This window comes from Electrona antarctica (assembly GCF_951216825.1).
Source record: "Electrona antarctica genome assembly, chromosome: 18".
Classification (NCBI taxonomy): Eukaryota; Metazoa; Chordata; class Actinopteri; order Myctophiformes; family Myctophidae; genus Electrona; species Electrona antarctica.
This window is the reverse complement of record NC_136799.1, coordinates 7684812-7699811: the sequence shown is the minus strand read 5'-3', so window position 1 is coordinate 7699811 and position 15000 is coordinate 7684812. Positions and strand designations below refer to the sequence as shown.

The 15000-nt window shown below is 46.1% G+C and overlaps 1 protein-coding gene across 1 annotated transcript in view; it reads left to right on the top strand.

Moving 5' to 3' along the window:
- Positions 1-12196: 12196 nt before the first annotated feature.
- The window catches only part of LOC306942593 (uncharacterized protein), a 22053-nt gene continuing 19249 nt past the window's right edge, over positions 12197-15000 (top strand). The window contains exon 1 of the mRNA XM_079528600.1: positions 12197-12337. Coding sequence (XP_079384726.1) covers positions 12279-12337 — 59 coding nt within the window. The 5' untranslated portion in view covers positions 12197-12278. The remainder of the gene's footprint in view (positions 12338-15000) is intronic.

Below are 15000 nucleotides of genomic sequence, written 5' to 3'. Positions count from 1 at the left end.
ATGGTTTAAGGTTATTGTAGCAGTCAATTTATATTGAGGGTCGGGAGGGGGCGGGGCGGGGCGGGGGTCCCGAGACATTGCCAAAGCATTTCCGGGGGTCCCCGGCCAAAAACGTTGAGAACCCCTGCACTAGTCCCTTACTGGCATGTTAGTCTAGTTTTTATTTGTTGACAATATTGACAGTATATTTAGTCTTAGTTTTAGTCATTATGGCTAAGTATTTTATGTCGTTTTTATGTAGTTTTTGTCAGTGAAAAAAGGTAGTCGACGAACATTTTTCGTCATAGTATTATTAGTCGACGAAATCAACACCGGATTAGGCTTAGTTAGAATGCGCTGGTACTTCGATGGTACTTCGGAAACAATGTTATATACGCTATAGCGTTACTCTACCACTGCTTATTCTGTAGTTGTGCTCGAACCAAACCTGCATGTTTGTTTCATCCGCAATGCATTGCTGCTAAGACAACTGCATTTCCCCCCAGGATGAATAAAGGAAAGGTCGATCTATCGATCTATCTATCGATCTATCTATTCATCTATCCATCTATCCATCTATCATTCCATCTATCCATCTATCCATCTATCATTCCATCTATCCATCTATCCATCTATTCATCTATCATTCCATCTATCCATCTATCCATCTATTCATCTATCATTCCATCTATCCATCTATTCATCTATCATTCCATCTATTCATCTATTCATCTATTCATCTATCCATCTATCCATCTATCCATCTATCATTCCATCTATCCATCTATCCATCTATCATTCCATCTATCCATCTATCCATCTATCCATCTATCATTCCATCTATCCATCTATCCATCTATTCATCTATCATTCCATCTATCCATCTATCCATCTATTCATCTATCATTCCATCTATTCATCTATCCATCTATCCATCCATCCATCTATCATTCCATCTATCCATCTATCCATCTATCCATCTATCCATCTATCCATCTATCCTTCCATCTATCCATCTATCATTCCATCTATCCATCTATTCATCTATCATTCCATCTATTCATCTATCCATCTATTCATCTATTCATCTATCCATCTATCCTTCCATCTATCTATCTATCCATCTATCCATCTATCCATCTATCCATCTATCCTTCCATCTATCTATCCATCCATCTATCCATCTATCCTTCCATCTATCTATCCTTCCATCTATCCATCTATCCATCTATCCTTCCATCTAGCCATCTATCCATCTATCCATCTATCCATCTATCCTTCCATCTATCCATCTATCCATCTATCCATCTATCCATCTATCCATCTATCCTTCCATCTATCCATCTATCCATCTATCCTTCCATCTATCCATCTATCCTTCCATCTATCCATCTATCCATCCTTCCATCTATCCATCTATCCATCTATCCATCTATCCATCTATCCATCTATCCATCCTTCCATCTATCTATCCTTCCATCTATCCATCTATCCATCTATCCTTCCATCTATCTATCCTTCCATCTATCCATCTATCCATCTATCCATCTATCCTTCCATCTATCCTTCCATCTATCCATCTATCCATCTATCCATCTATCCATCTATCCATCTATTCATCTATCCATCTATCCTTCCATCTATCCATCTATCTATCCTTCCATCTATCCATCTATCCATCTATCCTTCCATCTATCTATCCATCTATCCTTCCATCTATCTATCCATCTATCCATCTATCCATCTATCCATCTATTCATCTATCGTTCCATCTATCCATCTATCCATCTATCTATCTATCCATCTATCCTTCCATCTATCCATCTATTCATCTATCGTTCCATCTATCCATCTATCCATCTATCCTTCCATCTATCCATCTATCCTTCCATCTATCCATCTATCCATCTATCCATCTATCCATCTATCCATCTATCCTTCCATCTATCCATCTATCTGTCTGTGTGTGTGCGCATGCATACACATGTACAGTATGTCTGTCTGGGGTGTTCTGGCTCCAGTGTGACTAAGCTCTCTGTGAATGAACTCCAAACCACCGACATTTGAATCCAACCCCGGCGAGTCACGACGTAATTATTGAACCGCATCTCTTCACAAGTTCACCTCCAACAAGACTTTCATCAACTGTGTGTGTGTGTGTTGTTTTTTCGTTCTGTTTCATTTCCCTTCCCAGGATATATTATATAGCTCCAATCCCCATCGACGTCTGATGGCGATGAGTCATGTGGTCTTTGAAAGCCCTGACAAAAAAATAAAATAAATCATGCCATTTTGGACAACATATCCCACAGAAATACCCAGGGTGCTTAGCGGCGGGCAGCTATGTTTACGCCTTATGTGTGGCTTTGTGGGCTACAGTGATGGCGTGTTAAAGTTGAACCACTGTGGTTCCTTTTCGGTCCTTAAAGAATGTTGAAACTATGCCTCTGTTAGTGTTAGGGCTCACCTAACGGTCTTTAACGGGTCCATTTGGTTCCGTGTGTACACTCTGGGAGATCTAGGTAACCCTCAGGACTTCAGTGCACTGTAGTAGGCTGTTATTATGGGTAATGATAACAAACACGTCGTACTGTATAAATATACGCGACAACACTGGAACTTCCTCTGTGTAATCTAAAATATAAATAAAACAAATCAATGAATGACCTTTTCCCATAAACTGTGATTATAGAAACATTGGGCCTCATTGTAAATGTCCTAATGTGTTTTAGATGTGATTCATGAAAAGGGAGTGTACAGTACACAGCCTTGATGTGTGTGGATCACAGGTTTACCAGATGATATCCACACCTATTCGTAATAAATCAAATGCGCGCTCGCGTATTCCCCATTACAGCATTGTTCCACACCACGCTTAACCCGAATTGAGATCAGATTCTAAAAATGTCTTCTACATCCTGACAGTTTTCTGAAAAAGCTATGTTTCTATGTCAGTGGTTCTTCGATTTTTCAAAAATAGCAGCTACAAGCTCGTAGCGCGCCACTCGGTGGCGCGCTATGAGCTTGTAGATCTGCTATTTTTCAATAGCTAAAGCATAACATAATGCTAACACCAAAAGGGGTTCCCGCCCAAAATGGGTTAACACTGTAGAAGGCAACCGGAATAGACCAACATGAAGCGAACTTCACTGTGGAGAGAACTTGCGTTTTTATTTTTTTTATTCGATGCAACAATAGCCAAGTAAGATAAGATACATATCCATTGGCCAATCAAATGGTTCACTGCAGCTCAACAGTCAGTGTGAGGGGTGGTCAGGAGGAGATGTCTATGAACTCATGCGTTCATTCTCTGTGCAACATGGGACTAATTAATTAGAGCGACAGAGAGAGAGGAATGTGTGTGTGTGTGTGTGTGTGTGTGTGTGTGTGTGTGTGTGTGTGTGTGTGTGTGTGTGTGTGTGTGTGTGTGTGTGTGTGTGTGTGTACGTGTGTGCGTCAATTTAACAAAGGTGCAGACGAACAGAAATCAGCAGAGAATGATCGATGTTTGCGCTACTGTATGCCAAATTGAAGTGGACTCGGCCCCAGAGTCCCAGACTTGTTTTTACTCCCTGGAAATAAAAACGTTTGGGTTTCCGAGGCTACATCAGGGGTAACCAAACATTTTACAAAGGGGGCCAAATTAGGAAATACCCCAAGGGCCAACTACATCTCCTATACTACCTAATATCATAATGTACTTTCGGACCATTATTAAAGTCACATACAAATAAATGCATTGCACTTCAACAAGATGTGAACAAAGCACAAATCACTAATCCTTTTTTCAGCCTTATATTAACATTTATCAAGTGCAATGAGATGTGCAGAAGGTCTTTCTGTCTGTTTAGTGTTTAGCTACCAAGTGGTTAACATTGACGACACAGTAGTTAAAATGTAGAGCTACAGCACATCTCTCTTTCAGTTGCATTACAATGACATGTCATTTATGACTAAGCCCACATTAAACTAAAATTAACTATATAGAGTTTTCAAGTTGTGTCCAACGGAAGGTCCAATCTGCTCAGTTTCAAAGCTTGTTGGATGACGTGACACTGGGGACATTAATTGGCGGGCCAGTCCAAATGGTGCCGCGGTCCTACACCGCGGTGCTCCAGCGCCCTGATGTTAGACAGGAGTGTTCGGAGGGCAGCCAGTCAACAATCCCAAATTGGTGTTGGCTAGACGCTAGACCACACTCTCGCATCGCATGAGACGGACATAATGTGGTTAAAGTAGATACTTAGTCCACTCAAACACCACAGCCTGGAGCCAATAATGTTAATTAAAACATAACAAATAATTCCTTCCAACCTAAAATCATAAACAGAAGTCGTCCAGAAATAGTTTCCGCGCTCAAAGGTTCATCAGAGGAACCCGTGTGAAGTGAGGGACGCTCAAAGGTTCATCAGAGGAACCCGTGTGAAGTGAGGGACACTCAAAGGTTCATCAGAGGAACCCGTGTGAAGTGAGGGACGCTCAAAGGTTCATCAGAGGAACCCGTGTGAAGTGAGGGACTCTCAAAGGTTCATCAGAGGAACCCGTGTGAAGTGAGGGACACTCAAAGGTTCATCAGAGGAACCCGTGTGAAGTGAGGGACGCTCAAAGGTTCATCAGAGGAACCCGTGTGAAGTGAGGGACGCTCTTATATCATCAGACATCATCTCATTGTGGCCAATAACAATGTGCAGCCTCCCTTTTGTCTTCAATGTTTGTGTCTACAAGAACACTCAAAGCTGGACGTAGGCCCTCAACAACCACACAGAAGAACACTCAAAGCTGGACGTAGGCCCTCAACAACCACACAGAAGAACACTCAAAGCTGGACGTAGGCCCTCAACAACCACACAGAAGCAGAACCTCTTCCAGTATAAAAATCACACCCGTGTGAAGTGAGGGGCGCTAATATATTAAAGTCTAACTCATGTTGATTAGGTGATGTAATGGTGATGTAAAACAAACGGTGACAAAACAAACATTAAATTCTCTTTATTGTTAATGGCATTTAACCCATTTTGACCTGAGATCAGATTCTAAAAATGTCTTCTACATCCTGACAGTTTTCTGAAAAAGCTATGTTTCTATGTCAGTGGTTCTTCGATTTTTCAAAAATAGCAGACCTACAAGCTCGTAGCGCGCCACTCGGTGGCGCGCTATGAGCTTGTAGATCTGCTATTTTTGAGTGGTGCAAACCACTCCAACAACTGGCTTTGTACCCGTGTACCCGTGTTTGTACCAAAAAAATGAGCATGGTTACTATGGTCACTGACATTACGTCAGACCACAGCTGATCAGGCTATATAAGACCCTGCACCACTCAGTTCACACGGGTGTGATTTTTCAATAGCTAAAGAATAACATAATGCTAACACCAAAAGGGGTTCCTGCCCAAAATGGGTTAATGTTTGTGTTAGGGACAAGATGACGAACATTTTCCCTTCATTGTCAATGGCGTTTTTAAAACAAACATTGAACTAAGAACAAACATTAAACCCATATAAGAGGCTAGCCCCTCAAAAACACACCGACTGCTCCTCATCCTTAAGGGGACGCGTAATGGCTGAGTAAACATCCCTCTTACACTTATTAGTGCCCTATACACAATTCCTCTACGCCTGCTTTTGTCTTCCTTCCACCTGCTTTTCCCAGGCTTAGGCCCGTCGGTCGTACCACATTGACCCCTGACTGATTGTATATTATAATTTCATTATTTTTTGAGGGGCGCTAGCACCTCCTATGTCCAGCTTTGTGTGTTTGTGTGTACTGTAACACATAGTGCTGACTTGATATGTATGATGATAAGAGCTGCCCTCACTTCACACAAGTGTGGTTTTTTTAAAATATTATATTACAATTGGCATAAGGGATGGTCACTCAGCCCTAGCCATATAAGGAGTTCCCAATGCAGCTATACGACCAAATATGTGTTTTGTCTAACCTCAATGTGTCATATATGAGTATGAGTTCCAGTCTCCAGTCTGTCTCACCTGAAAGAGATAAGAGACCACAAGTCCTGGCTTGTTGAGGAGACATATTTGTTATTGACGCAAACATTTAACAGTGAAACTTAGGCAACATCTCTCTCTCCCTCTCTTTCCCCCTCCCCCCTCTCTCTCTCTCTGATGTCAAAATGAAAGTAAAGCTGTTATTGTAAAAAGCAACAAGACAGAAAATCCCCCTTATCTACAGTATGTCTCAGTCTCAGCCTTCCTTCCATTCAGTCGTTGTCTCAGTCAGTATATAATAGTATAGCTGTGGAATGCACACGGTCATATAGCCCGTATGTAGTTTTGTGGCGGCGGGTTTCCGTGTCCGCAGATAACCTCCGCTCCAAACCCAGACCCGAGGAAGAAGGGAACACGCACGCTTCCTCTTTCAAGTCTTCTCGCAGCCCTGAACCCGAGCGGCAATGCATGCTTAGCCGCGAGCGAGAGGGAGAGAGAGAGAGAGAGAGAGAGAGAGCGAGGCCATAAATAGAACTAGACTTTGCTCATTAGAGGATGACAGGGTAGACATCACTGGCCACATTTCACAAGGGTGTCTATTGTCGGAGCGGGGACACAGGGAAGGAGCGGGACACAGGGAAGGAGCGGGGGGGGACACAGGGAAGGAGCGGGGACACAGGGAAGGAACGGGGACACAGGGAAGGAGCGGGGACACAGGGAAGGAGCGGGGACACAGGGAAGGAACGGGGACACAGGGAAAGAGCGGGGACACAGGGAAGGAACGGGGACACAGGGAAGGAGCGGGGACACAGGGAAGGAACGGGGACACAGGGAAGGAGCCCCCGGGGACACAGGGAAGGAACGGGGACACAGGGAAGGAGCGGGGACACAGGGAAGGAACGGGGACACAGGGAAGGAGCGGGGACACAGGGAAGGAACGGGGACACAGGGAAGGAGCGGGGACACAGGGAAGGAACGGGGACACAGGGAAGGAGCCCCCGGGGACACAGGGAAGGAGCGGGGACACAGGGAAGGAACGGGGACACAGGGAAGGAGCCCCCGGGGACACAGGGAAGGAGCGGGGACACAGGGAAGGAACGGGGACACAGGGAAGGAGCCCCCGGGGACACAGGGAAGGAGCGAGGACACAGGGAAGGAGCGGGGACACAGGGAAGGAACGGGGACACAGGGAAGGAGCCCCCGGGGACACAGGGAAGGAGCGGGGACACAGGGAAGGAACGGGGACACAGGGAAGGAGCCCCCGGGGACACAGGGAAGGAGCGGGGACACAGGGAAGGAACGGGGACACAGGGAAGGAACGGGGACACAGGGAAGGAACGGGGACACAGGGAAGGAGCGGGGGGGGGGGGGGACAGGGAAGGAACGGGGACACAGGGAAGGAGCGGGGACACAGGGAAGGAGCGGGGACACAGGGAAGGAACGGGGACACAGGGAAGGAGCGGGGACACAGGGAAGGAACGGGGGGGGGGGGACAGGGAAGGAACGGGGACACAGGGAAGGAACGGGGACACAGGGAAGGAACGGGGACACATGGAAGGAGCGGGGGGGGGGGGACAGGGAAGGAACGGGGACACAGGGAAGGAGCGGGGACACAGGGAAGGAGCGGGGACACAGGGAAGGAACAGTTTACGGCGAGTCGGGGCGAATAAAAAGCCTTTCAATGATAGGAATTATGAGCAAGAGGCCTTTTTTAGTCACTGTCCATTAGGGTCCATTACCGTGTCGATCGTCTGACTGACTGTCAGGAGCGATCGTACAAGAAAGAGCATGAAATCAGACGGTACAGTCATAGCCCCCACAATGCGCTTGCACGCACACACACACGCGCACACACACACCCACCCACACACCCACACACACACACACACACACACACACACACACACACACACACACACACACACACACAGTCACACAGTCATAAAGACATCATTGCCTCTACCCTGCCCCGTGTAGACTGGCATGCTTGATAGATGGTTATCTTGGCAGACAGTGTGGGAGTGGCCTGTGTGCGTGCGTGCGTGTGCGTGCGTGTGCATGTGTGCGTGTGCGTGCCCTCTTGTCTGCCCTGTGAATAGGCTTTGACTCAGCGCTCTGGCACACAGGAGCCAGTGGCAGAGAGAGAACCAACGCTCCGCTGACAGTTCAAAAGCAAACGGGCATCTATTGACACCGTTGGGACGGTGACAGCTCCACGGCTCCACGGCCACATCTATTGACACCGTTGGGACGGTGACAGCTCCACGGCTCCACGGCCACATCTATTGACACCGTTGGGACGGTGACAGCTCCACGGCTCCACGGCCACATCTATTGACACCGTTGGGACGGTGACAGCTCCACGGCTCCAACGCCAAAGGACACAATGGGAGATAAGGGGGGGGCGGGGGAGTTTTGGGGGGGTGTTGAGTCTTGTTCGGTTAAGCCAAATTCCAATACCCCAACTTGTCTTTCACACTCGCTCATAGTTACCCCCCTCCTCGCCTCGCCTTAGATGCGAGGACGGGGTATAATCGACCGGGTTTTGGCCTCGTATAGGATGGGAATGCTCTACCGCCAGTGGTTCCCAAAGTGGGGTCCGGGGACCCCCGGGGGTCCTTGAGGGAGTTCCAGCCGGTCCCCATGCAGCTAAATGATAGCTTTTGAAACAGATAGCAGCAAATTGTCACGATTTTGCAGTCACCAGTGGTATAAAACGCCCGAGGCAAATGGCAACATTGCAATGTATCTACTGTGAAATGGCAAAGAAGAAGCAGCAGCAGTTTTCCTATAGAAAGTTTTCTTCTATGTAACCCCCCCCCCCCACACACACACACACACACATACACGGTGGAATAACAGCGGAGAAGGGCTTGCGGTGTATGGATATTTAATGAACCAACCCCCCCCCCCCATCTTCCACTAAAAACTGCTCCCTGGCACCGATGGAAGAGGAACCCAAAAGTAGGGCACGTACGTCTGCATATTTAATGAGGCAAAGAAAATATAAACCTGCATGACAAGCTCATGTAGTCTCCTCTAGCAGAAAGACAGAGAGACAGAGAGACTGAGAGACAGAGAGACAGAGAGACTGAGAGACAGAGAGACTGAGAAACTGACTGCATTCTCTGACATGCTCCTCTCTGCCAACAACAGAACGCGGGTGTGCAGTTGTTTGTCTGTGTGTAGAAGCAGTCGCAAAGGTGGATGGCAGCAACAGAAATGCGTCTCATCCATCACAATGTCTTCGCAATAGAGGCCTTAGCTTGGAATGTTTATATATATATATATACACACACGGAAGGAACTGTACTCTTTCTTCCAGCATGGCTGCCTGAAACCATTGGCACACACTTTCAAAAAGGTAAATTAGCAGGTGGGAATGATAGGAAAAGCATGAAAGTGCTGTTTCACCGTGACTCGTTTTACGAGAGACAGACACCCAAATTATTACGTTTACGTATATGTTATGTCGACCGTGTTGTTGGTTTTGCACGTAGCAACTGTCCAACGCGGAGGACAAATAAATGGCTGTTCTAGGCATTCCGTGAAAAGGCCTCTATTACTGTGTATATATATGGCATGTTGGTGCATCCATTCGTGCAGTCCAAAATGAGGAAAAGGCCTCTATTACTGTGTATATATATGGCATGTTGGTGCATCCATTCGTCCAAAATGAGAGTAGACGGTTTCAGCTACTGTTGCTAGTTAGGGGGACTTGTGAAACCTATGTCAACATCCTGTCTGCTGTTTACACCACCAGAAAATGATAAAAATGATAAACAACGCTACTGCTATTTACTGTGGTAGTTGCACTGCTACTACTACTGCAACTACTACTGCAAGTCTGCAACTACTAGTACTAATGATAATAATACTGCCACTTCACCACCACTACTGTCTTCTTGTCCTTTCAGCTGTTCCCTTCAGGGGTCGCCACAGCGAGTCATCTGCCTCCATCTCACCCTGTCCTCTGCCTCCTCTTCTCTCACACCAACTAACTTCATGTCCTCTTTTTCCAGTTCCAACCTCAACATCCTTCTACCGATATACTCACTGTCCTTCCTCTGTACGTGTCCAAACCATCTCAGTCTGGCCTCTCTGGATTAATCTCCAAAGCATCTGACATGCGCTGTCCCTCTGATGTACTCCTCTGTCCCTCTGATGTACTCGTTGTCCCTCTGATGTACTCGTTGTCCCTCTGATGTACTCGTTCCTGTCCCTCTGATGTACTCGTTGTCCCTCTGATGTACTCGTCCCTCTGATGTACTCGTTGTCCCTCTGATGTACTCGTTGTCCCTCTGATGTACTCGTTGTCCCTCTGATGTACTCGTTGTCCCTCTGATGTACTCGTTCCTGTCCCTCTGATGTACTCGTTGTCCCTCTGATGTACTCGTTGTCCCTCTGATGTACTCGCTGTCCCTCTGATGTACTCGTTGTCCCTCTGATGTACTCGTTGTCCCTCTGATGTACTCGCTGTCCCTCTGATGTACTCGTTGTCCCTCTGATGTACTCGTTCCTGTCCCTCTGATGTACTCGTTGTCCCTCTGATGTACTCGCTGTCCCTCTGATGTACTCGTTCCTGTCCCTCTGATGTACTCGTTCCTGTCCCTCTGATGTACTCGTTCCTGTCCCTCTGATGTACTCGTTCCTGTCCCTCTGATGTACTCGTTGTCCCTCTGATGTACTGTCCCTCTGATGTACTCGTTGTCCCTCTGATGTACTGTCCCTCTGATGTACTCGTTGTCCCTCTGATGTACTCGTTCCTGTCCCTCTGATGTACTCGTTGTCCCTCTGATGTACTCGTTCCTGTCCCTCTGATGTACTCCTTCCTGATCCTACCCATCCTCGTTACTCCCAGAGAGAACCATTTTACCTCCAGCTCTGCTTCCTGTCTTTTCCTCAGTGTGACTGTCTCTAAACCATACTGTAATAATATTTATAATGGCCATTTCAGTCAAAACTATTTTTGCCAAACACAAAGAGCCAGCCCTAAATGACCGTTCCAGGTCTGTAGCTCTGAGAGTTAGAACGGGGGTTGTTGAAAATAAAACTTTTGAGAACCATTAGTACTCCTAGGAGTCATGCACTCCTAATGCATGACTCCTAATGTGCCATAGCGTGTCATAGTAAATCAGCAGTAACTAGTAAACTAAAGTTTTCAAATAAATGTAGTGGAGTAAAAGTACAATATTTCGATCCCACTGGAAGTAACAAGTATTGTAAATTGTAAATACTCAAGAAAAGTGCAAACACCTCAAAAATTTTACTCAAGAACAGTACTTATGGGAAATTGAGGCCCAATGCATTCCAATGGTGGCGGTGGTGCGGTGCGGGCGGGCTCCTCCTCCGCTTTGTTGTGATCGCCACTTTGGAATATTTTTTGAACACTACGACAAGCGATTACACCGTTTCAAAGTGGATGTTCATCACAAGCGGCTCAGTGGCTCTTCAAATTTCTAAAAGGTAGGGAGATCTTGGAACACGATTGTTGATTGATCACGGCATTAAAACTGTTAAGTACATGTACTTAGTTACTTTGCACCGCTGCCCGACAGTGAGGAGTTTCACCTGGAAGGTGTAACGACAACATACGTGGGGAGGGATTCACGCCATCTCCCCCGAGTTCCCCTCCTGACCTAGAGCAGGAGGAAAGGATACAACGAAGACATAAAAACACAACAACATCTTCGTGGACATCATACGGTACGAGCGAGCTTAGAAAACCTAACAGCTGTTGCTCTGACAGGTTATGTCGTTTCTCAGGGCAACGGCTCACAAACAGGATGTTCACCAAAAAGGTTGGACGTTTCACAGCGGCGGTGTTGTTTATACCATAGATCTCAACCGCCACAGTTTGTGTGGGTTTTTCTTCTTCTGATGTGTACAACTTGCAACACTCCTTCGGGTCGTGACACACACACACACAACGAGAGGAGATCATTACTATTGCTCATCGTTCAGCTCGAGTCAAGGTCGACCGTCTGTGCATGTTTTAAAATTCACGTTCCAATCCCCTACATGGCCTTAACGGCAGGGCTCTCTCTGAAAGACACGCTATTTTAGTGAAGATGTACTGTACTCAGGCTGATTTCACCTGAGGGACCTGATGGTTGCTAAAACAAGGGCGCACACACCGTTCCCTTAGCGCACGCAGTTAGGCATTCTCGCACGCACGCACGCACGCGCACGCGCACGCGCACACGCACACGCACACACACACACACGCAGCTGTGAATTCGCACCGGGCAGAGAGCTATATAGACGTACTTAAGAAGCCGCGTGCGCCACTTAAGAGCAAAGATTTTGGCACGAGTGCACCGAGGACAGAGGGACACCGAGGACAGAGGGACAATGAGAGAGACCACCTTGTATCCTGCGACGGCCGAATACGTGGCTAATTACATTCTGAGGTAAGGCCACACGGCTCAGGCGTTCCGCCTCGTCATGGGACCTTGTTTTCCCGTTCGTTCAGTTCATGCCTCATGTGTTTAATGGAGGTCGACACCGAGGCATTGTATCTCTAATTGAAGACATCACGGGTTGGGTTGTTGCGTGAGCCGGTGGCCTGTGGCGAGCTGCACGATACGGGGACACGACTCGGGTGTTTGGAGCCGAGGTGTCAGGAGGACGGCTGAGTGTAGCTGTCTGTCCATCTGTCGACCTGTTACTATAATAACTTAAGGGTTTTTATGGCAGGTTTGCGTGGAAGCAAGAATATGTTTAGTTTGACAATTTGTTTTTATGTGATGAAAAGTTTTAAGATATTTTTTGGGGGCTTTTTGCCTTTTTTATTGATAATTGAACAGTAGGTATAGACAGGAAAACGTGGAGAGAGATGGGGGAAGACACACAGCAAAGTTCGTCAAGATCGGGACTCGAACCCGCGACACACTGTCATGCTGGATTAACCCAGTTCGGGCGGGAACCCCTTTAAGCATTATGTTATACTTTAGCCATTGAAAAATAGCAGATCTACAAGCTCATAGCTTGTAGGTCTGCTATTTTTGAAAAATCGTGTAAATGTGGCGCAAATCTTTGAATTCTTTCAGAGCCAAAGTTTTTTAACTCAAATCTTTGCTTCTGGGGTGTCCCTGGAACAACATATTTTCAGATGGGGGTCGGCGGCCAATTGCATATAATCTTGGAGGTCCTTGACATGAAAGTGTTTGAGAAAACTGTCAGGATTTAGAAGATATTTGTAGAACCGTTCCCAGGTCAAAATGGGTTAAGGCCAATATGATGTAAATGTGGGTGTTGTGGAATTCATATATCTGCCACCTTAAATGAGGCTGGCTAATTAACCGTAAATACATGAAAACTGACATTTATATACCAACAACAGACTTAATCTTGGTGTGTGTTTCACACACACACACACACACACACACACACACACACACACACACACACACACACATCCGGTTATCTCTCCTATATGGTACCAATACATCCGGTTATCTCTCCTATATGGTACCAATACATCCGGTTATCTCTCCTATATGGTACCAATACATCCGGTTATCTCTCCTATATGGTACCAATACATCCGGTTATCTCTCCTATATGGTACCAATACATCCGGTTATCTCTCCTATATGGTACCAATACATCCGGTTATCTCTCCTATATGGTACCAATACATCCGGTTATCTCTCCTATATGGTACCAATACATCCGGTTATCTCTCCTATATGGTACCAATACATCCGGTTATCTCTCCTATAAGGTACCAATACATCCGGTTATCTCTCCTATATGGTACCAATACATCCGGTTATCTCTCCTATATGGTACCAATACATCCGGTTATCTCTCCTATATGGTACCAATACATCCGGTTATCTCTCCTATATGGTACCAATACATCCGGTTATCTCTCCTAAAAGGTACCAATACATCCGGTTATCTCTCCTATATGGTACCAATACATCCGGTTATCTCTCCTATATGGTACCAATACATCCGGTTATCTCTCCTATATGGTACCAATACATCCGGTTATCTCTCCTATATGGTACCAATACATCCGGTTATCTCTCCTATATGGTACCAATACATCCGGTTATCTCTCCTATATGGTACCAATACATCCGGTTATCTCTCCTATATGGTACCAATACATCCGGTTATCTCTCCTATATGGTACCAATACATCCGGTTCTCTCTCCTATATGGTACCAATACATCCGGTTATCTCTCCTATATGGTACCAATACATCCGGTTATCTCTCCTATATGGTACCAATACATCCGGTTATCTCTCCTATAAGGTACCAATACATCCGGTTATCTCTCCTATATGGTACCAATACATCCGGTTATCTCTCCTATATGGTACCAATACATCCGGTTATCTCTCCTATATGGTACCAATACATCCGGTTATCTCTCCTATATGGTACCAATACAGCATGAAATATTCTAAGTCTTGGATCTGAGAGGCTAAATCTCATCAAAAAGGTGGTACGTGGCTCAAATGCTGAACAATAAATGGACCTTGATATAAAAAAATAATGATATCTCAAACTTATATAGCGCTTTTCTGAGTACCCAAAGACACTTTAGGGCAGAGGTAGCAACAAAATAAAAACAACTTTATTAGGACAAATAGATAAACACTAAAAGCTAAGGGATAAAAACATTAAAAACATTGAAAACCACTGAAGTTAGGACAAGCACTGCCTCCATAACTTTTATTCAGTGTACCTCCGTGAACCAACGTTGTTATAGACATAAACTATGGAGAGAAACACGAGCCCTGCCCCCCAAGGAGAGGATGAGGGATGGAGGAACGGTTGGCGCGAGACAGAGAGAGATTGAGAGAGGAGCGAGTGAGTGAGCGGTGCACGGAAGATAGATGCTGCTCAGAGTGCATTTGATTGTTGTCTGATTACAAGTGCTCCCGGTGGGACGGACACACACACACACACACACACACACACACACACACACACACACACACACACACACACACACACACACACACACACACACACACACACACACACACACACACACACACACACACACACACACACACACACACACACACACACACACACACACACACACA